Source organism: Rhinopithecus roxellana, chromosome 12, assembly GCF_007565055.1.
Source record: "Rhinopithecus roxellana isolate Shanxi Qingling chromosome 12, ASM756505v1, whole genome shotgun sequence".
Taxonomy (NCBI): Eukaryota; Metazoa; Chordata; class Mammalia; order Primates; family Cercopithecidae; genus Rhinopithecus; species Rhinopithecus roxellana.
The window spans coordinates 70,939,692-70,960,999 of NC_044560.1; the positions used below are offsets into that span (position 1 = coordinate 70,939,692).

Genomic DNA, 21,308 nt, shown 5'->3' on the forward strand with positions numbered 1-21,308 from the left:
AATGTACAGCCCAGGTACAGGCATGGAGCTCCAACCCCTCTCTCTTTTTGACCAGCTGAGATAGAACAATGGTGCAAATAATTCAAGGCAGCAAAAGCATCTTGGCTGAAGTGATAGACAATGAAGTCAAGGCTAGATGAGAAAGGGAATAAAGATTTAAGGAAACGGATAGAAATAAAATGGAGGATTCTACAACTACAGCAGTAATGATCAAACTTTCATGTGTGTAAGTATCACCTAGAGGGCTACATCCTGAAATTGTTATTCACTAGGTTTGGGTGATGACCAGAATCTCTATCTTCAACAAGGATCCTAGTAGATTCTAATGAAAGAAGGTCATAGACCAATTTTTTTGTGAAATAGTGGACTTGAAATTGTAGTAAGTTTAAAGAAGTGATTTTTTTTTTTTGAGATGGAGTTTCACTCTGTTGCCCAGGCTGGAGTGCAGTGGCACAGTCTTGGCTCACTGTAGACTCTATCTCCCAGGTTTGAGCAATTCTCCTGCCTCAGCCTCTCAAGTAGCTGGGATTACAGGAATATGCCACCACACCTGGCTAATTTTTTTTTTTTTTTGTATTTTTAGTAGTCATGGGGTTTCACCATGTTGGCCAAGCTGGTCTCAAACTCCTGACTTCAAGTGATCCACCCACCTCGGCCTCCCAAAGTGCTGAGATTACAGGCATGAGCCACTGCGCCTGGCCAAGTGATATTTTGAAAAGAGCTGAGGAGAAGGAGATGGAAGCGGGGGTGAGGGGGACAAAGAGAGAGAGAAATAAAAGGGAGGGCATGTGCACAAGACAGCAATAATGAGCGGGAAGAACAGGTCATTATCGTGGGAGATGATGAGTTTGTGATCTCAAAAGGTGAAGCCGATTTGCATGATAAAAGCCTCAGGGAGTGACCAAGGCAGTGGATGGCTGAAGTGCAGTGGAGGTGAACATCACCAGAGGTGAGGAGGTCAAAGTATGGAAAGCCTGGCTAATCCATGTGGACCTGAAGCCACCGCAAATGATAGCAGTACTCGGGGTATGAAGCAAAACTTGAATAGAGTTCAAGGCCATTGGTAAATGAAGGGGAGGAACTACAGGTGGGTAAACAAAACAAAATACATGTGGTAGAGGGGTGGAACTGGTTAGGAGTTTTTACACAATGGTGGAAACATGAAACCGGCTAAAGTCAGATGAGTGTTTATTGTTTGCCAGGCTTTTGCATACATTAGTCCATTTAATTCTCAGAAATGACCTTCATATGAAACAGGTACTGATTTTATTCCGATTTTATAATGAAGGAACCAAGTTACTGAGAGGTTAAACATCTCACAGTTCTTATCCACTATGTTATGCTGACTCTCTTAAAAAATGATCATGGAAGATGTGTTAATACATTTCAACTGAAAAAAAAGGTCAGATCCCCTGAATATTGTTAGGAGTTGGGTTAACTGCTTTGGAAAAATAATGGAAATATTTAAATTCCAGTTGTACGGAAATATCTTTTAACATCCAGCAGGTGGCAGCACTAAGTAACAATTCCATACTAGGTCATCTAACAAACATTAATCCATTCTGCACATATCAAGACTTCTGTACACTCCATGCCTTGATGATTTCTTCAGCAGCATCCAGTGTGCTGTCTTTCTGTAAATTAATGAAATAATCATCATTATTACAGATAGACATAAATTCAAGATGAAGCAAATATTTAAATATACAACATAATGAAGATTTAAGTGAATATCTGATCTCAAGTGAAGAAAAATTTTCAAAGTGAAAAAGCAAAAGCAGAACCCAAAACAGGAAAACAGTTAACCAAGTGAATTATAATTACAGAAATGGGTCAAAGGGTACAGAAGAGTTTACACTGAAAAATAATAGCTATCTGCTCCACCCCTTTTCCACCCCTTCCTATGACTCCCTCTACCTTCAAGATAACCTTTTATGGCAATTTCTGGTTTTAGTTCTAATGGCTACCACCAAAAATCTAATAATGTGTTTATGCTTCTATTTCCTTATTTGTGAACTTCACATATTATCTACTATACCTATACTTTGCTCTAAACAAAAAAACTAGTTCATTCACACTACTCTGCCCCTTGTTTTCAAGGTTTCCTAGTTGTAATTATTGAAAAATAGTTTATTTTTTGAATAGGTGATTCATACATATAGCATAAAATTAAACAGGTGCAAGCAGAGAAAATCCAGCCTTCTGTTGTTCATCTTCTGTTTCTCTACTTCTTTTTCTTTGTCTTCTCTCTCCACCAGAATGATTCAGTCTGAAAGCCAATAGGTGAGGCTGAGCAAAGCGGCTGTCCATGTATAGGGCTGGAAGAGCCTTGGCAACCCTAGTGCAGGACACTGCAGCCAGAGTGGAGTGAGCAGGGTGGCTAGCACAGGTGTCATGAGGTGATAGTGCTGGCTGCAATAGGATGTCACACTCTGAGTGGGGTAAGTGAGGCACCTGTATGGTAGGGTGGCCTCATGTAGGGTCCTGGAGGCTGGCTGAGGTGAGGCAGGCATCTGGCATGGTGTCAGTGCCCAAGAGGGGCAAGAAGGGCTTCTGTGTAGTAGGTGACAGTGGAGGCCTGGTATGGGGTATTGGAGACCTAGATGGGGGCACCTCTCCAGGAGGATGACAGGACAGGTCGGCATGGGTGATAAAGCCCAGGTAGGATGAAGATGTAATGTAGCAGCCTGGCACAAAATGTCAAAGCCTGAACGGGGAAAAGGGTATCCTCTCAGGGAATGGGAAGGTGAGGGGTGCGCAGTGGCTTTGACAGGAGATTGATCCCATACAGAAGTATTGATTAAATTAGTAATTACATGACTAGTGGCCAAATCTGGGAAAATCTAAGTATCAAAATAAGTAATAATAATAATAAATTTTAGCCCACTGTACTATAAAATAAAAATCCAGAAGTCCACATCGATACATATGAATAAGTTAATAAATAGCTTAATGAGATATGGAATATTTTCATAGTACTTTACTATAAAATGTTTACTATTTAACAAGAAAAAGTGTAACTTTATGCTAGAAAAGACTGGCAAACACCACCTTAATCAGGTGGTTAAAGTTAACATCACTGGTAATAAGAATAATTGAAATCATGTGCCACCTGATACAATGAAAAGGCTAGAACATCATCACTTCTGTGGTTTCCTGCCGAAGTGTATAGCCTGAATCTGAGCATGAGGAAACATCAAGCTTAAATTGAGGTACTTTCTTAAAAATAATTCGTTGATAATTTTCAAAAGTATCAAGATCATGAAAGTCAAAGAAAACTGAGAAACCATTCTAGCTTGAAGCAGACATGACAACTAAATGTGATGCATGATTCTAGCCTGAATTAATTAAATAAATTGTTATAAAAAGGACATTATTGGGACAATGAATGACATTTAAATTGGATCTGAGGATTAGATGGAGTATCAACATTAACTTCATGATTTTGAGGGTTATATTGTGGTTTGGGAGGACAATGTCTTGTTTGTGAAGAATACACAAGAAAGTATATGGGGGTGATAGAAGCATCATCAGTAATTAAGTTGACGACTTACTCTGAAATAGTTTAGAAAAAAGTTCTTGAAACTTAGGTTGAGAGCATTTCAAAATATTTGTTTTAAAGTAGGTCAGCTTCCCACCTATCTCCCTCAGTCACCCAGTTTTTCTCTCCAGAGGCAACACTGGGATTTCATTATATATTTTCCAGAGATTTTCATCTATCTTTCTTTTTAAAATTGTATATTTTTTATTATTCTTGTTTATTTATTTTTAACTTTTATTTTAGGATCAGGGGTACCTGTGAAGGTTTGTTACATAGGTAGACTCATGTCACAGGGATTTGTTGTACAGATTATTTCATCACCCAGGTATTAAGCACAGCACCAATAGTTACCTTTTCTGCTCCTTTCCCCACTCCCAACCGCCACCCTCAAGGAGGCCTCAGTGTCTGTTGTTCCCTTCTTTGTGTTCATGAGTTCTCATTATTTCTGGCTCCCACTTATAAGAGAGAACATGTGATATTTGGTTTTCTGTTCCTGTGTTAGTTTACTAAGGGTAATGGGCTCCAGCTCCACCCATGTTCCTGCAAAAGACACGACATCATTCTTTTTTATGGCTGCGTAGTAGCCCATGGTGTATATGTACCACATTTTCTTTATCCAATCTGTCATTGATGGGCATTTAGGTCGATGTAAATGTACCATCATTTATTCAAGTGGCCCCCACTGGTGAATAATTTTGTTGTTTACAATATTTTGCTATTACAAATGATGCCTCAGTGAAAATTCTTGAATACAAGTCATTCAAAATGTGCAAGTAAATCCACAAGAAACTTGTAGAAGTAGAATTGTTGGGTCAAAGGGTATGGGAAATCACATCTGGATAGAAATTTTCAAACTAACCACCATAGAGATTTTACAAATTATACTCCCACTCTCAATTTGTGAGAGTGTTTTATGAAACTTTTTAGTTGTTTTGGTTGTTTCCAATCTAAGAGATAAAATAAAATTTCTTTGCAATTCTAATTTCATTTCTCTTACTATGAAATAAGTTTGACAACTTTTATAAGTTTAACAACTACTAAGGATCTTACCCATAATATTACAAAGTGCTAATTTTGCCTTAGATTTATTTATTTTTATCATTTCTATTTTGCTCTGAATTCAAACTGCTTTCTTTCAGTTTCTATTTTCTTGGTATGGTTTTGTCATTCTTTTATTTTTAGCCTTTCTAAGAGGTGGAGTTAGGTGTGTCCACTTTCCCTAGAAACTTCCAGCTACTTCCACACTGTCTGCCAATATTGACTGTTGATGTAAGAAGAGTCTGGGTCCACACTGATCCTCCTCTCCTGGCCCCTCTGGAGGCCTTGATCTTATTGTCTAGGTGCTCAAAGGAATTGTCTTTGAAGCCCAATATATCAAGCGAGGTATATCTCAGTGTTAATAATTGTGTGACAATTATTATTATTTCCAGGTTCCATTTGTTCTGCTCTTATTTTTTTCTAGCAACTCTACGTATTTTATTTTTCCTCTCCATCAATAATTTTTCTGCCTAACATTTTAAAAATTATTTGTTCCTTTCCACTTCCTTTTGTTCACTTATCCCCATCCTTAATGTCCTTACGGAAGTATTTAGTGTTCTTTTAGTGTTCATTATTTCAGCAAATAATGTCACCATAATTTCCAATAGCTTTATTTTTTCTTTTCAATTTCCTACCTGAACTCTGATAGCTCCCATTTGATCTTCTTATAATATCTTACTCTATCTTCCCTGAATTCGTAAAATCTCTGCTTTAATTTCTCATTTTAAAGGTTTTAAATTTGAAATAGCACTAATTTTATTTGCTCTATGGCAACATTTTTTTTTTGGGTGAATATTCTCTAACACTTGTTTTTCCTTGTACCTTTCTCTTTTCCTTACAGTGTCCTATATAGATTCACAGTTGGTTCCTCTTTTATTATTATTATTATTGTTATTATATTTCTTGAGACAGAGTCTCACTCCATCACCCAGGCTGGAGTGCAGTGGAGCAATCTCAGCTCATTACAACCTCTGCCTCCTGGGTTCAAGTGATTCTCATGTGTCTGTCTCCCGAGTAACAGATTACAGGCATGTGCCACCACACCCACCCCAATTTTTTGTATTTTTAGTAGAGATGGGGTTTCACCATGTTGGTCAGGCTGGTTGTGAACTGCTGACCTCAAATGATCCTCCTGCCTCGGCCTCCCAAAGTGCCGAGATTACAGGTGTGAGCCGCCACACCTGGACCCTCCCCTTTGATTATTAATCATTTTTTATTGAATTCTCTTTGTAAGCTTCCACTGCCAAAGCATGTACTATACCTATTGTTCTGGGTAATAAGCATGCTACCTGCTGGCTTTGTCTGTGATTTGAAGATAGATTTGCTGATTTGTATAAGGGAGAAGCTGGGGCAGCACCAGAAAAGAGCAGAAATTCTCCTTGTCTCATAGTAAAATTTAATAGAGTTGAAAATTTACATAGTAAAATTTAACTCAGTGGGCGGGAGTTCTTTTAGACCAGACTTCTTACCAAATAATTACATTGGTTATCCCCAATTTAATACATCTCTTCTGCATTGCTTCAACATAGCTTTTAGCAAAATGACAGGAGTAAATGAGGAAATCTATAGACCAACCAGAGTCTCCTTTCCACCTGCCTCACATAGTTTCTGGATGACATGACTGTATGTTTTTGCCCTGTTTCCTCCACGATGCCAAACGGTCTAGAGAAGTTCCTGCTGCCAGTGCATCAACTGCTTCTATTGTTCTCAATAACGAGTATGCTGCCTTCTGGCTTTGTCTGTAATTTGAAGATGTAAAAGCAGGATCCTTTCTAGGTATCTTCCCTCTACTATCACCTTCACAGTATTTAGCAACCTTTCCTTAAACACTGGGGAATTTGTTTTCTATTCTCTTAGTTGTTTTTAAATAATTTCTAAAAAGCGATTAGGGAAGGGCTGGGTTTACCATTTCAAAACTGGAAGTCCTATGTTACTTCTTTCTTCTGTTAGTTTTGTTTAAAATTTCAAATAATAGGCCAGGCGCGGTGGCTCAAGCCTGTAATCCCAGCACTGTGGGAGGCCGAGACGGGCGGATCACGAGGTCAGGAGATCGAGACCATCCTGGCTAACATGGTGAAACCCCATCTCTACTAAAAAATACAAAAAACTAGCCAGGCGAGGTGGCCGCGCCTGTAGTCCCAGCTACTTGGGAGGCTGAGGCAGGAGAATGGCGTAAACCTGGGAGGCGGGGGTTGCAGTGAGCTGAGATCCGGCCACTGCACTCCAGCATGGGTGACAGAGCGAGACTCCGTCTCAAAAAAAAAAAAAAAAAAATTCAAAAAATATACCACTATTTCTCAATCCAGTATAAGATGATGGATATTAATAGTGTTACCGTTCTTTAAAATTTCAGTCAATTGAATGTTTACATTGTTAGGTTGTTAATATTTATATTCTATTCTGGGCAAGTCTGGCATAGTCTGTCTATCGGTTGTCTCTAAAAGTTGAAAACAGTGTCTATGTTACTCTGACTAGGTTTAAAGATGAGTGAGTTGATAAAGTGTCTTGATCTTAGTAAGACTATTTTCAGTACCAACTACATTTTAAAAACAGCAGTAACATACTTGGAACCTTTTAAAAAAGGAGGAGAAGTTTGATGGTGATAAATCTCTCAACTTTCACTCTTCAGGGATATCTACTTCATTTTCATTTCTAAAGGATATTTTCCTAGATATAGTATTCTAGGCTTTTTTTTTTTTATGTCAGTGCTCAGAAGATGTTATTTCATTGTATTCTGGTCTCCATTGTTTCTGATAAGAAGTTAGTTAACATTTCTACGGGGACCTGCTGGGCTTATGCGATCCTTGTACCATAAACTCCTGAGTAGCGAGTACCATAGGCATGTGCCAGCAAGCCTGGCTAATTAAACATTTTTTTATAAAGACAGGATCTCATTATGTTTCCCAGGCTGGTCTTGAACTCCTGGACTCAAGCAATCCTCTTGCCTTGGTCTCCCAACATGTTGGGATTACAGGCATGAGCCACTACACCTGACCTCTGGCTGTTTTTTTTTCCTGACATCTTCAATACTCTGTTATCCCTATAAGTATTTCATAGCAGATATTATACTTTTAAGTTCTTGAATTTCCACTTGGTTCTTTTTTTTTTTTTTTTTAATAGTTTGAATCTCTCTGTTCACTTATTATAACCACGTTTTCGTCTAATTTCTTAAACATACTTCAAATGTTTACTTTAAAGTCCTTGTCTGCTAATTTCTAGATTTGGGTCACCTTTAGGCCTATTTCTATCAACTTATTTTTTGCTTTGCTACAGGTCACATTTTCTTCTGTTTTCCTATGTCTAGTAATTTTTCAGTGAATGCTGGAAATTATCATATTACATGGTAAGGGGTCTATATTATGTTGTCTTCTTTCAAAAAGTGTTGAATTTTATTTTGGTAAGCAGTTAATTTTAAAACCATAAGCCAAAATTTAAAAACTGCATATGAGCATATCATTTTTAGAAACAGAAGAAAATAGTGCTTTACAAATGGAAATGAGGATACTATATATGTGTTTTCAATAGAGCAAGGAACTTACTTTAATGAAGCAAAATCGCACAAACTTCTCAAACTGTGATTTAGTCTCTGAGTTACAGAATGCTGAAACGGGGATGGCTGATAGTTTCTGAAAAATAGAAACATATAATAAGAAAATTACTTACACTTCAAATATTAATTTTGGTACTATAGACACTAGAGGCAACTAGATACTTTTAAATAGTCACAATAATTTCCAAAAAGAAAAATGCTTTTAAAAGCCACAAGTGGAGTATCATATAACAACATTACATTTGATCGATTCCAAAGCATACTAGCAGGTTTCCTTCATAAATTAACTATAAAATATAATACAATCTTGTAAAGGACAATAAACATTACCTTATGTTTAGTCATCCATTTCACAAACTTATAGTCATAAGGCTCATTATTCTTCATATCAGAGAGGTCTGGATCTAAAACCACAATGAAAATTAGGTGGCCTATGAATTTCATCTGATGCAACATGTATTTCATTTCAGTCTATCAAGATTCAACATTTTCTCCTGTTTAAATTTTCTCAGAACATAGTCACAGAATATGCTGGAGTCTCACACTGCATGGTGGGGTGGGAAGTGAATTCGCAGAGCTTTACTGATAGTCTAAGGCAGTACTCACACATACATTAGGGTGATTAGGCTTATACATGCAGCTTTCAGCACAGGAAGAGAGTAGAAAAGGTGAAGGGCAGAGGAGGGATGCCTTTCCATTTAGAAATAAGATTCTATGATTATTACTAAGGAAATAACTGCTAAATTTATAAGTATTCATCAGCAATGATTATATCTCCACATAGCCGCCCATTAGACTATAAGTTCCATAAAAGTAAAGTTCCGTTTTGTAACCTATTGTATTCCCAACCCCTAGGTCAGTGTCTAGCATATAAGTGACAAAAAGTATATTTGTTGAATGAATAAATTAATATTATTCATTATTTATAAATACAGGATATCTGTTTAGCTCTTCCAAATGCTACTGTTATATTTCATCTCTTACTTCCATATATTATACTGTTTTTTAAATTTGTGAAAAAGTCAAATATATACTCCTACTTGCTCTTGCCTCAATCTTGCTTTAAGGTCTGGGCAAGATATATCTCTGGCATTCAGTTTCAGCAATCCACATTTCATATTGTTTCAACTTTATTGACTTAATACTCTTTGATCTTTTTGAACGCCCTAAAGCAACTAATGTTGATGCTTATCGTTATCAATGAAATTTTATAATGTATTGCTCAAAACAAATTGAGGCAGATACCTTACTTCTTTCTTCTATACATTAAATACTAGTGGTTCTTTTCAAATTAATCATGTAAAACCTTTGACACTGAAGAAAGGTTCGCCTGTATTTTTAAAACAAAGCCCTACTATCCTTTTACCTGATATTTTAATCTCCATTCTCCCTTAAGTGTTTTAAGGAGAACATAAAATTTCCAAGTAATAACGCTAACAACATACTGCAACTTATTGAACACTTATTATTGGTTAAGCATGTTACATGATCATCTCATTTAGTTGTTACCACAATTCTGAGAGGTAATTATAATCCTCTGTTTACAGATAAGGAAGTTAAATTATTATTTCAAGGTATTTATGTGTAATTCAGGTTTGGCCCTAACAAAAATACCAGCTAAAAAACTTAGTCTAATTGTAAAGTACATAAAAATTCCATGTGACAGGTATACAACAGCACCGTACTGAAGGTATATAGGAAGCCAGAGAAAGGAGTGAATACCTAAGGGAATAGAAGGAGATTAATAACTCTAATTGACACTCTGCTACTCACTTATTCTTGTAGAGCTTAGACAAAAAGAATTTATTTATTTATTTTTTTGAGATGGAGTTTCACTCTTGTTGCCCAGGCTGGAGTGCAATGGTGCGATCTCGCCTCACTGCAACCTCCACCTCCCGAGTTCAAGCAATTCTCCTGCCTTAGCCTCCTGAGTAGCTGGGATTACAGGCATGCACCACCATGCCCGGCTAATCTTCGTATTTTTAGTAGAGATGGAGTTTCACCATGTTGGTCAGGCTGGTCTGAAACTCCTGACCTCAAGTGATACTCCCGCCTCGGCCTCCCAAAGTGCTGGGATTACAGGCATGAGCCATGACAGAAAAAAGTAATGTAACACCATGGTGCTGAAAAAGGAAAGAAGGGAATAAATATAATTATAAAGGTTTTATAGACAGAAGGAAGTTGGAATCTATTTCTTTTGACATGCCTCAGCTAGACATGGGAACTAAATAAAGTCTTTCTTTATTGATGGTAAGAGTTTAAATCAAATGTGTGAGCATATTTAAGTAATTTATGAAGGCCGAAATTTGTTTTTGCATTCTTACTATCTCCTCCATAATTTTGGATCCTATTATTTCACTAGAAAAACTGTAGCAATCTCATTTGAAATCTTGTCTTCTAATTACTGGATTCAGAGGCCAGCTTTGATACTTATTAGTTGATTAACTTCAGTAAATTACTTGATTATCTCCTCTTCTCTATCAATAGTGATATAATAGCACCAATTTCATATGGCTTTTGTGAGAATATATTTGCAAAGCTCCTAATGTAATTCATACTATATCATAAATTCTCAAATATTAACTAGTCAGCCCTTGCTATTAATTATAAAGGGAAATAATTACTATTTTCATGAATATTATGGTTTACTTTTATTCTCAAGCTATGATTAAATAAGAGTTTTTGTTTCTATCTCTAGTTTATGGGCCAACTTTTAGTATCTGGAAGAATTATCACATTGCAAATTAAGCAGATGAAAGAGTAAAACAAAACATAAATTTTTTTATATATAGGAAGGTTTTGTGGACATTAATATTTTTCCACATGGGTAAAGGAAGACCATGAAAAAATCTTGTTTTCATTATCAGAAAAGCTTTCCTAACCAAAATCTTTTTTGCTCCTATTATCACCACAGTAATTCAAGATCTAAGACCTAAATTAGTATTGCATATAGAATGGATTGACTGAGGAAAGAAATGGAAATTAATTAGGAGCTTAATGTAATTTCTGAGTTGTATCACTGTTCTTTTGATAGTTAATGTCACAATGTGATAAATCCAGTTTACTATCTGGAAGAGTTTAGTTCCAGGAAAGAATTGTTCTTATCTAAAAAGCTAAGTTTCCTTTTATTCAAAAACTACGTAACTAATTTCATTTTTCTATTTGCCTTTACTGTCAGGAAGTTTAGTCTCAAGTTAATGCTAATTACAATACTATGTCAACCTAGGTGACCGAAATATTTGCTTTCTTCCCTTCCTATGTGTCACTGATTTTTTTTTTTTTTTTTAATTTAAGAGACACGATCTCGCTACGTTGCCCAGGCTGGTGGTGAACTCCCGGGCTCAAGTAATCCTCCTGTCTTGGCCTCCCAAAGTTCTGGGATTACAGACAGGAATCACTACACCGGCCATGTGTCATTGATTTTTGATTTAGATACAATCATTTCTATTTATATATTACTGCATAGAAAACTTTTTTTTTTTTTTTTTTTTTTTTGAGACCGAGTCTGGCTCTACCGCCCAGGCTGGAGTGCAGTGGCCGGATCTCAGCTCACTGCAAGCTCCGCCTCCCGGGTTTAGGCCATTCTCCTGCCTCAGCCTCCCGAGTAGCTGGGACTACAGGCGCCCGCCACCTCGCCCGGCTAGTTTTTTGTATTTTTTAGTAGAGACGGGGTTTCACCGTGTTAGCCAGGATGGTCTGGATCTCCTGACCTCGTGATCCACCCGTCTCGGCCTCCCACAGTGCTGGGATTACAGGCTTGAGCCACCGCGCCCGGCCATAGAAAACTTTTAATATGAGTAGGCTCACATTCCTTTTGGAAGCATATTTTGTTCTTTTAAAAAAATAATAATTCAAATGGAAATCTTGTTGATTTATGATTCAAAGGCAAAAATATAAGTGATGACAACTGTGCTAATATTTCTTTTTATCATTTCATAAAATAAACTGCACATTTAGACTCAATATAGAAAAAGCACTTCCCAAATCTCAGAGTCTAGAATATCTTAAGGGTTTTTATATAAGCATAGAGCTTGGGAGCCTGCTAAATATAGCTCTATGGCAATAGGACTGCAGGAACCTTTGCTTGCCAAAGTCTCTTCTCTCACAACAAATGAAGAAATAAGTTAATGTGAAAGGAAGGATAGTGTTTCAGTTTGAGCCAAACATTGTGTAATGAATTCTTATGACTGTATGTTGCCTTGGCATCCATTGTGAATATAAGTTGGTCTTTCTTATACCAGAAGCACGGCTTAGTCACCCTTGACACAATTTCCACTTCTCTTCCTCCTCACAGTTCCTCAGTGTAGTTGATTCAGATATCTGCCTGAGACAACCACCTCTTGGCGAGCACCTCACTGTGGGACAGCTAGATACAACAGCTAGATACAACTTACTTGACTCGCCCACTGACCCCCACCCTCCTCATGGACTGCCTAGATATGCCACAGTGACCACCTACCTCTCAATCACAGCCTGACTCTGTGAGCTTGTGCCTGCTTGCTCTAAACCCATCTGTTAGAACTCTCTGCAGAAAACCTGCTTGGGTAACACCCTGGACCCCCAAAAAGGCTTTGGCCCACAGATCCCACTCTCTCTCTGTTCCCCACCTGCTGGTTAAGTGTGTATATCCTGGACCACTCCTCACTTCCCATTGGTCACGGAGACCTGCTGCCACCTCTGTGTCCCAACTGACCAACACGCTGGAACCTAACTCTCCTCCTCCTAGAGAGTGGCTATCTCTGTGGAAATAAACTGGATACACGTCAGACGAGAGCCACAAGGGTGTCTGCCAGTATAAACCAGTTTCCAGGGATGTCTGGTCATGGGTCAGACACTTAACATCAGGCCATCTGCCAGGATAAACAAGTAGCCCATGAAAGGCACATTGCAAACATCTAGGACCTCCCCTGGAGCCTCATCAGGGAACAGCTAGAGTTTATAGCCACTTTCCAGAGAGACAGACCTGAAGACCAAATTATAGGAAAATCATAACACCTTACTTTTCTGAAATTTGCTAAGATGATAATGAACTATTACAAGGAAAAATTACTAGCATAAAATGCTTATAGTAAGAAAGAACTCAGCCAGTGGCTCGTGCCTGTAATCCCAGCACTTTGGGAGGCCAAGGCAGGTGGATCACTCATTAAGCTCAGGAATTCATGACCAGCCTGGGAAACATGGCAAAACTTCGTCTCTAAAAAAAATGTAAAAATTAGCCAGGTGTGGTGGTGCGTGCCTGTGGTCCCAGCTACTCAGGAGACTCAGGTGGTGGAATGGCTTGAGCCCAGGAGGCAGAGGTTGCAGTGAGCTGAGATCACGCCACTGCACTCCAGCCTGGGTGACAGGGCCAGACCTTGCCTGAAACCAAACCAAACCAAACAAACCAAAACAAAACAAAACAAAACAAAGTAAAGCAAAGCAAAGCGAAACGAAACAAAATGAAATGAAACAAAACAAACTCCTATGAAGGACGTAAAGTTAAAAAATATAATCAGTATTTTGTTATAAAATTGAAAATTTCCTTTACTCTTTCCAGCTTTATACAATTTGGTATAAATAAAACACTTCAGTTTTTCAAGTTCATTGGCATATAACTTCATTGTAATAAAATTTTAAAACATTTAAAGCTATATTTAGAATGGCTGTAATTTCTGTCACAATAAATTAGGCTTCAAGGTTTACTATTATTAATTTCTTTTTAAAGAAAAGTTATGTATGACACGTTATCGTGCTTCTGACTTTAGATTTGTATGGCATGTCAGAATTACACATAACAGCTTTAGGTAATATAAAAAACAATGCTTTTTGGAAACAGAACTATTTAGAATCTAGCTGTGTGACTTCAGGGAAGCTATTTAAAACTTTCTAAATGTTCTTACCTGCAAAAATGAAGCTAATGTTTTCTTCAAAAGGGTGTTTTGAGGACATGGCACAAAGTAGACCCTCAATAAGTGTTATTCTCCCATTTATTTTATTTCAGTACATTCTAAAATGGCAAATATTCCCTGATAGCTTTAAAATTTCTAGATTTTTTTCTAATGAAATAGTACATTTTGTTAAGTAAAATGGAAACTACAATTTTACTCAAATGAACGCTGAGTATATAATACTATTTCACACACTTGTGTTTTAAAATGACACACCAGAAGAGAGTGACAGCAAATCCTATGTTTAATAGACTAACTAGAACAACACTGACTTCATAACCATTTAACAATGGTCACATTTAAGGTAAAAGACCTAAAAGTAAAGATAATTATAGAAAATGTAGACATTGCAAAAATCCATCCTTCTCCACAGATAAAATGCTGCTGTGGCTTTGACACCAATCTTTTCTCCATAATTCTGATATAATTTCACACATAAGTTTCTGTATAGTTGAAATAATAAAAGCCTTTACAAACCTAGCAAAGACACATCAGCGATGATGAAGTATCCTCCGTCAGGAACTATGGGTTTTAGGCCAACACTTTCAAGTAAATGTACTATCCGATCTCTTTTTACTTCTAACTCTTTTGGCAAAGAATTAAAGTAACATTCTGGGTCATCCATGCGCTTGATGTCAATCCAGAAAGCTTGAGCCAAGGCTTCCTGTTTGTCAGAATTAAAAAATATGAAAAGGAATACGGTAATGTTATTTATTGCTTAGTTTATTGGTATAATAAAGATGATCTGAGTAAAATTATCGGCAAAGAAGTCACTCAGGAAATAACAGTTGAATTCCTGTGAACCTATATTAAACTCTATAGGTTAATGGAGGAATCAGTTATACCTAAATGATTAAATCTCATGTAAAGAACTGAGAATGAGTCCTGAAAATTCAAATTGAAAAAGAGCTGTTACATAAGTCTTGCTTGGAAACAAAAAGACATTAAGATATTTTCTGTTGAGGTGAGTTGTAGAATGACTTGCTAAATCTAAGTCAGAAGAACAACCACAGAGTAGTCAGCCTCTCACCATTATATTTGGGGACAGAGTGGAAATGAAAGCCGACCTGCTGTGCAAAGGAGAAATGTGCCTTTCTTGTTCTCCATAGGTGTGGAAATCCTTGCTGGAATTATTCATATGCCAGGAAGGTGGTCAAAGTGTAAGAGGGTTTCTGGAACATCTACAGTAATTCCTCTACCTTTCTTCAAGAGCCAGGACAGAAAACTGGGCCAAGGAAAAAGCCAGTGTTGTTAAGTACAGTGGACTGAATGTTTGTGTCCACTCTCACATTCATATATTAAAATCGTAAACCCCAAAGTGATGGTATTAGGAGGTGGGGCCTTTAGGAGGTGATGAGGGCAGAAGGGTAGAGCCCTCAGGAACAGGATTAGTGCCCTTACAAAGGAGGGCTAGCTTGCTCCTTCCACCACGTAAGGACACAGCAAAAGACACCATCCATGAAGGAGCACGTCCCCACCAGACACCAAATCTGCTGGTACCTTATCTTGGACTTTGCTGCCTCCAGAACGGAGAGAAACAAATTTCTGTCTTTTATAAGCCACCCAGTTCATGGCACTTTGTTATTGCAACTCAGACCAACGAAGACATTAAGGATCAGGCAGGTAAGAGAGACTGTGTGGCAAGAGATGAGACTGGAGACAGAGAGGGGCAAGATCACAGAGAAGATTTTATGCCAAAAGAATGCAGTAAAACAGAATTAGTAATAATTCTCCAGTACTACAAAATCTTGGAAAACAAGGATTGATTGCCTTAGCCTAGAAATCTGTGGTTTCCTGGAACCAAACATGGTTGTCCCAGGACAGAACAGAGCACCTAGCTGAAATGGAGAATAAGAGGGTTCAGAAAAAGATGTTCTGCATTCTTAGCTATATCTTTTTTTTTTTTTCCTCTTGGCAACTTCTTCATTTACTATAGGAGATATTGCCTTAGAAAATTCCAAATATAAGGAGACAAAAACATCCATCCTAACTACAGCATTATCCTGGACTCCTTTCTTTTTCTCATACCCCATATGTAACTTATTGACAAATAATGCGGGCTCTACTTTCAAAATATATTCAGAGTCCAATCACTTTTTACTGCTTCTACCATCCCCATCTTGGTTCAATGCACTGGCATTTCTCTCTTGAATCACTGTAACAGCTTTCTCACTCAATGAGGCAGTCAGAGTCCATTTGCTAACAGAAGCCAGACCAAGTCACTCCTGAGCTCAAAACTCTCTGGTGACTTCCTATCTCACTCAGTCCTTACAGTGACATGCATGGCCCAGCTCCATTGGACTCCCAGCTACCTCTCTGGTTTTAGCTTTTCCTACTCTTCTCTCTCGATCATTCCATTCCAGTCTCTGTGCTGTTCTCTGATATTAACATGCCAGCCAGGCTGTCTACCACTGGGCCTTTTCACTTGCTGTTTTCTCTGTACAGAGGGGTTCTTCTCTAGGTAACTATGTGGCTGCTTAATCTCCTTCAGTTAGTTGTTCAAATGTTACCTTTTCAGGGAGGCTTTCAAAGATTACCCTGTTTAACACTGTATATCTCCCACCTGGAACTTTATATCCTTCCTCTTCCCTATTTTATCTTTCTTCTTCATATCTATCAACATCTTTTTTTTCTTTTTTTCTTTTTTTTTTTTTTTTTTGAGATGAAGTCTTGCTCTTGTTGTCCAGGCTGGAGTGCAGTGGCACGATCTTGGCTCACTGCAACCTCTGTCTCCTGGATTCAAGCAATTCTGCCTTAGCCTCCTGAGTAGCTGGGATTACAGGTGCTCACTACCACGCCCAGCTAATTTTCGCACTTTTAGTAGAGATGGGGTTTTGCCATGTTGGCCAGGCTGGTCTCGAACTCCTGACCTCAGGTGACCCGCCTGCCTTGACCTCCCAAAGTGTTGGGATTATAGGCGTGAGCCATTGTGCCTGGTTCTTTTGCCCTTTTAACTGCCTTCTAGAAAAATACTATTTTTTTCAGCATTTTGATTATCCATAGAATGATGTTAACTAAATCCCTATTTCCATAATAAATATATAAAAATATTAAATATTAAATAATATTTAAATAGTTTTTCTTTTTTACTTTATGATGTATTCTGGAAATCTTTTTTATCTCAGTACAGTAATTATAGTATTTTCCCATTTTCTTTCTTGTTTCTTTTCTCTTCAGTAGTCAGTAGACAGAGTAATGGGTCCCAATGACATCTAGGTCTTAAAACTCAGAACTTGTAAATATGTTATGTTGCATGGTGAAAGGAACTTTGCAGATGTGATTGAAATTAAGGAGATTATCCTTAATTAATTGGGTAGATTATGCATTGAGCCCAATGTTATCTCAAAGGTGCTTGTAAGGGAAAAAGGGAGGCAGGAGGGTTGAAGCCACAGGAAATGTGTTGACAGAAGCAGAGGATGGACTGATGTGACTGTGAACCAAGGAATGTAGGCAACCTCTAGAAGCTGGAAAAGGCATGGAACAGAGTCTCTCCTAGAGCCTTCAGAAGGAACACAGCAATGCCAGCACCTTGATTTCAGCTCTTTAAGACCCATTTCGGACTTCTGAGCTGAAGAACTGTAGGATAACCAATTTGTGTTGTTTTAAGTCACTAAGTTTGTGGTAATTTGTTATAACACCAATAGGAAACTAAATATGGTCATATAGCATTTCAGTGTTTGGATAGATCATGGTTTATGTAATCAATTGTCTGTAGATGCTAATGAATTATCCTCAATCATCTGCAATGAATAGCCAGGTAAGTGCATAACTTCTTACATGTGCAGATAGCTTGATATGGTTTGGATCTGTGTCTTCATCCAAATCTCGTGTCCAGTTGTAATCCTCAATGTTGGAGGTAGGGCCTGTTGGGAGGTGACTGGATCATGGGAGTGGTTTCCTATGAATGGTTTAGCACCATCCCCTTGATGCTGTTCTCATGATAGTGAGTTATTGGGAGATATGGTTGTTTAAAAGTGTGTTGTACCTTCCCACTTCTCTCCCTCCTGCTCCAGCCATATAAGACATGCCTACTTCCTCTTTGCTTTCCACCATTATTGTAAGTTTTCTGAGGCCTCTCCAGAAGCAGAAGCCACTATGCTTTCTGTACAGCCTGTAGAACCGTGAGCTAAGTAAACCTCTTTTCTTTATAAATTACTAAGTCTCAGGTATTTCTTTACCTAAGTGCAAGAATGGACTAAAACACAACTTTAGGGTAAATTCTTAGAAGATGGATTGCTTTCATAGGGCAAACATAGGTGTAATTTTGCTTGGTGTTGCCATTGTCCTTCACAGAGTTGTAGCACTTTAGATTCCTGCCAGCAATGTTTAACACAGCTAAACTTGTGTTTAAAAAAACACCCAAACCATCCTTGATAACAGTGAATATGTATTTGCTCCCCAAATTCCAAATTATATTAGAAGGCCCTGCAACAGAAGGATAGAAAGAGAACTAAGTCAATTCAAATATGCAATATAAAAGTAATACCTTCACCAAAAGACCATGCTTCTACCCTGAATTACTATAACACTCACCTGTAAAGGAGTTGCACAAGTATAAATCGTGTTTTGTTGAACTGTCTGTAAATGTTTTATCAAATGATTCGGACCAATGGACCAGCCAAGCTGGGAAAGGAGAAGATAAAACACATCAGAAAATCTAATTATATATAACAAATCTGAGACAGCAGTTTAAACTTAGTGCAATTGTTAAATATATACAATCCTAAAATGTTGGCTGGGTATGGTGACTCACACCTGTAATTCCAGCACTTTGGGAAGCTGAGGTGGGTGGATCACTTGAGGTTAGGAGTTGAAGACCAGCCTGGTCAACATGGTGAAATGCTATCTCTACTAAAAATACAAAAAAATTAGCTGGGCGTGGTGGTGGGCACCTGTAATCCCAGCTACTTGGGAAGCTGAGGCAGGAGAATCACTTCAATCACTCACAGAGTGAGACTCCATCTCAAAAAAAAAAAAGTTCACACTATGAAAGTAGTACAGTATTAGTACTTAGAATCATTTCGATGGTGTTCTTTTCAAGGAACAGCTTCCAAATGGAGTCATATTCTGAAAGATTAAAGACTGGTAACAAAGCTTGTTTGAATTACAGATTAAAGTAACTCTGAATGAGGGCCTAAGGAACTCATAATTAAAACATATAGACTTGATTCTGCAGGCCTAATTTTTGATGTTCCCTCCTTCTTCTTTTTTTTTTTTTTTGATACGGAGTTTTGCTCTTGTTGCCCAGACTGGAGTGCAATGGCCGGATCTTGGCTCACTCAAACTCTGCCACCTAGGTACAGGCGATTCTCCTGTCTCAGTCTCCCAAGTAGCTGGGATTACAGGCATGCACCACCATGCCCAAGCTAATTTTTTTGCATTTAGTAGACATGAGGTTTCACCATGTTAGGCTGATCGAGAACTCCTGACCTCAGATGATCTACCCGCCTCAGCCTCCCAAAGTGGTAGGATTACAGGCGTGTGCACCATGCCCAGTCAATGCTCCCTGCTTTTTACCCATGTTCAGGAGAGATGAGGCTGGAAGAGAATTGGGTTTTAACTGGATAAATTATTGTAATAAATAATACAGTGGTTAAGTGCATGAATTCTGGAGCCAGACTTCCTGTACTGGCTTGAATTTATTAGCGGGGTAATCTTAGGCAAGTCATTTAACTTCTCTGTGCTTTAGCTTTTGTCATATGTAAAATGAAGATACTAACCATACCCAACTTATAGTGCGGTTATGAGAATGAAAGAAATTAGTATATGTAAAACATTTAGAACCTGGTATATATTTAGAACCTGCCAAAATATTAGCTACCATTATTTTTTCTCCTTTTATATTAATATGCAGGAATCTGAACACTTTTTTGCAAAGAAAAAGGTGTCATTAGTTGATCACTTATAAAAGGGAAAATGACCTAATTTTTCTTACTTTTAAAGAAATAATTAGGTCTCAAAAAGGATAAAACTCAACATGAAAGCCAAATAAGTCAAGAGATAAGCAAAGATCACCAGGTATAAAAATCTATATAAACTGAATATGTATGCAATTATTCATTTATCTGTTTACTTATTTATTTCATTATTTTTTTAAAGATGGTCTTGTTCTGTCTCCCAGTGGCCGGAGTACAGCTCACTGCAGCCTCAACTTCCTGAGCTCAAGTGATCAGTCCCAAGTTGCTGTGACTGCAGGCATGCAGCACCCTGCTTGGCTAATTTTTTAAAAATGTATTTGTAAAGACAGGGTCTCACCATGTAGCCAAGTGTGGCCTTGAACTCCTGGCCTTAAGTGATCCTCCTGCCTTAGCCTCCCAAAGTGCTGGGATTATAGGCATGAGCCACCATGCCTGGCCAGCATTTAAAACACAAAACACTCTACAAAAAATAAATAATATACAGGCCTATTTTTAAGCAATTAAATTCTTACTCCTCTTACCTTCCAGCCAGTTACACTGAAAGTCTTTCCAGCACTTCCTATTGTTATTGTTCTCTCCCACATACCTGGAAAAGTAGCTAAACAGAGGAGGAAAAAAGGTTAAATAATTGTTTTCCAATTAATCTACATTTAGTATAATCTAAAAACATAACAAAGATACATAATTCAATGAAAATAAGTGTATTATGGTTTAGCCAGTATAGTTATTTCTAGTTTTTTTTTAGATAATGTAACTTTAATGTAAAACACAGATGAAAAGGTTACAACACTGTAATGTTGCACCAAAATTATATATAAATAGATTTAAACATTTTTAAATTAGTTCTGGGGCAGGAGTGTCAGGGGTACCAGCAGGCAGTGTTCCAGACTGCCTTAAGTGGCAGCTGTCACAGGAGCTGTAGCATTCAGTGTTCAATGTTAGCAGTGGCTGCAGGTTCAATATAATAGTCCAGTGGCAGGGCTTAGGTTGTGATCCTGATTATTGCTTAGGCCCCTTTATTTTGCCTATTTTCTGAGTGTATTTCTCCAGGCTTCCTAGAGCAATGGCTCTTAAAATGTGTTCTCACACTAGCAATATCAGCATCACTGGGTAACTTGTAAGAAAGGCAAACCACTGGGCCTCATCCCAGACCTACTGAATCAGAAACTCTGGAGGTGGGACCCAGTAATCATGTGTGCATGTGTGTGTGTGTGTGTGTGTATGTGTGTGTGTTTTGCTAACAGCTTTATTGGGATATAAATCCCATAAATTCACCAATTTAAGGTATGCCATTCAGTGATTTTTTAGTATATCTATAGACCTGTGCAACTATC

General features: G+C 37.9%; 1 protein-coding gene across 3 annotated transcripts in view; it reads right to left on the reverse strand.

Annotated features, from left to right (window-relative positions):
* Positions 1 to 1,165: 1,165 nt before the first annotated feature.
* The window catches only part of KYAT3 (kynurenine aminotransferase 3), a 63,564-nt gene continuing 43,421 nt past the window's right edge, over positions 1,166 to 21,308 (reverse strand). For 2 of the 3 annotated variants that reach the window (XM_030942787.1, XM_030942789.1), the window contains 6 exons: positions 20,496 to 20,572; positions 18,590 to 18,679; positions 14,534 to 14,720; positions 8,460 to 8,533; positions 8,119 to 8,205; positions 1,172 to 1,634 (listed from right to left, as the gene is read on the reverse strand). In XM_030942787.1, the coding sequence (XP_030798647.1) occupies positions 1,572 to 1,634; positions 8,119 to 8,205; positions 8,460 to 8,533; positions 14,534 to 14,720; positions 18,590 to 18,679; positions 20,496 to 20,572 (578 nt within the window). In that variant the 3' untranslated portion in view covers positions 1,172 to 1,571. Of the gene's footprint in view, positions 1,635 to 8,118; positions 8,206 to 8,459; positions 8,534 to 14,533; positions 14,721 to 18,589; positions 18,680 to 20,495; positions 20,573 to 21,308 lie in introns of all 3 variants that reach the window. The other variant, XM_030942788.1, reaches the window with a different exon arrangement.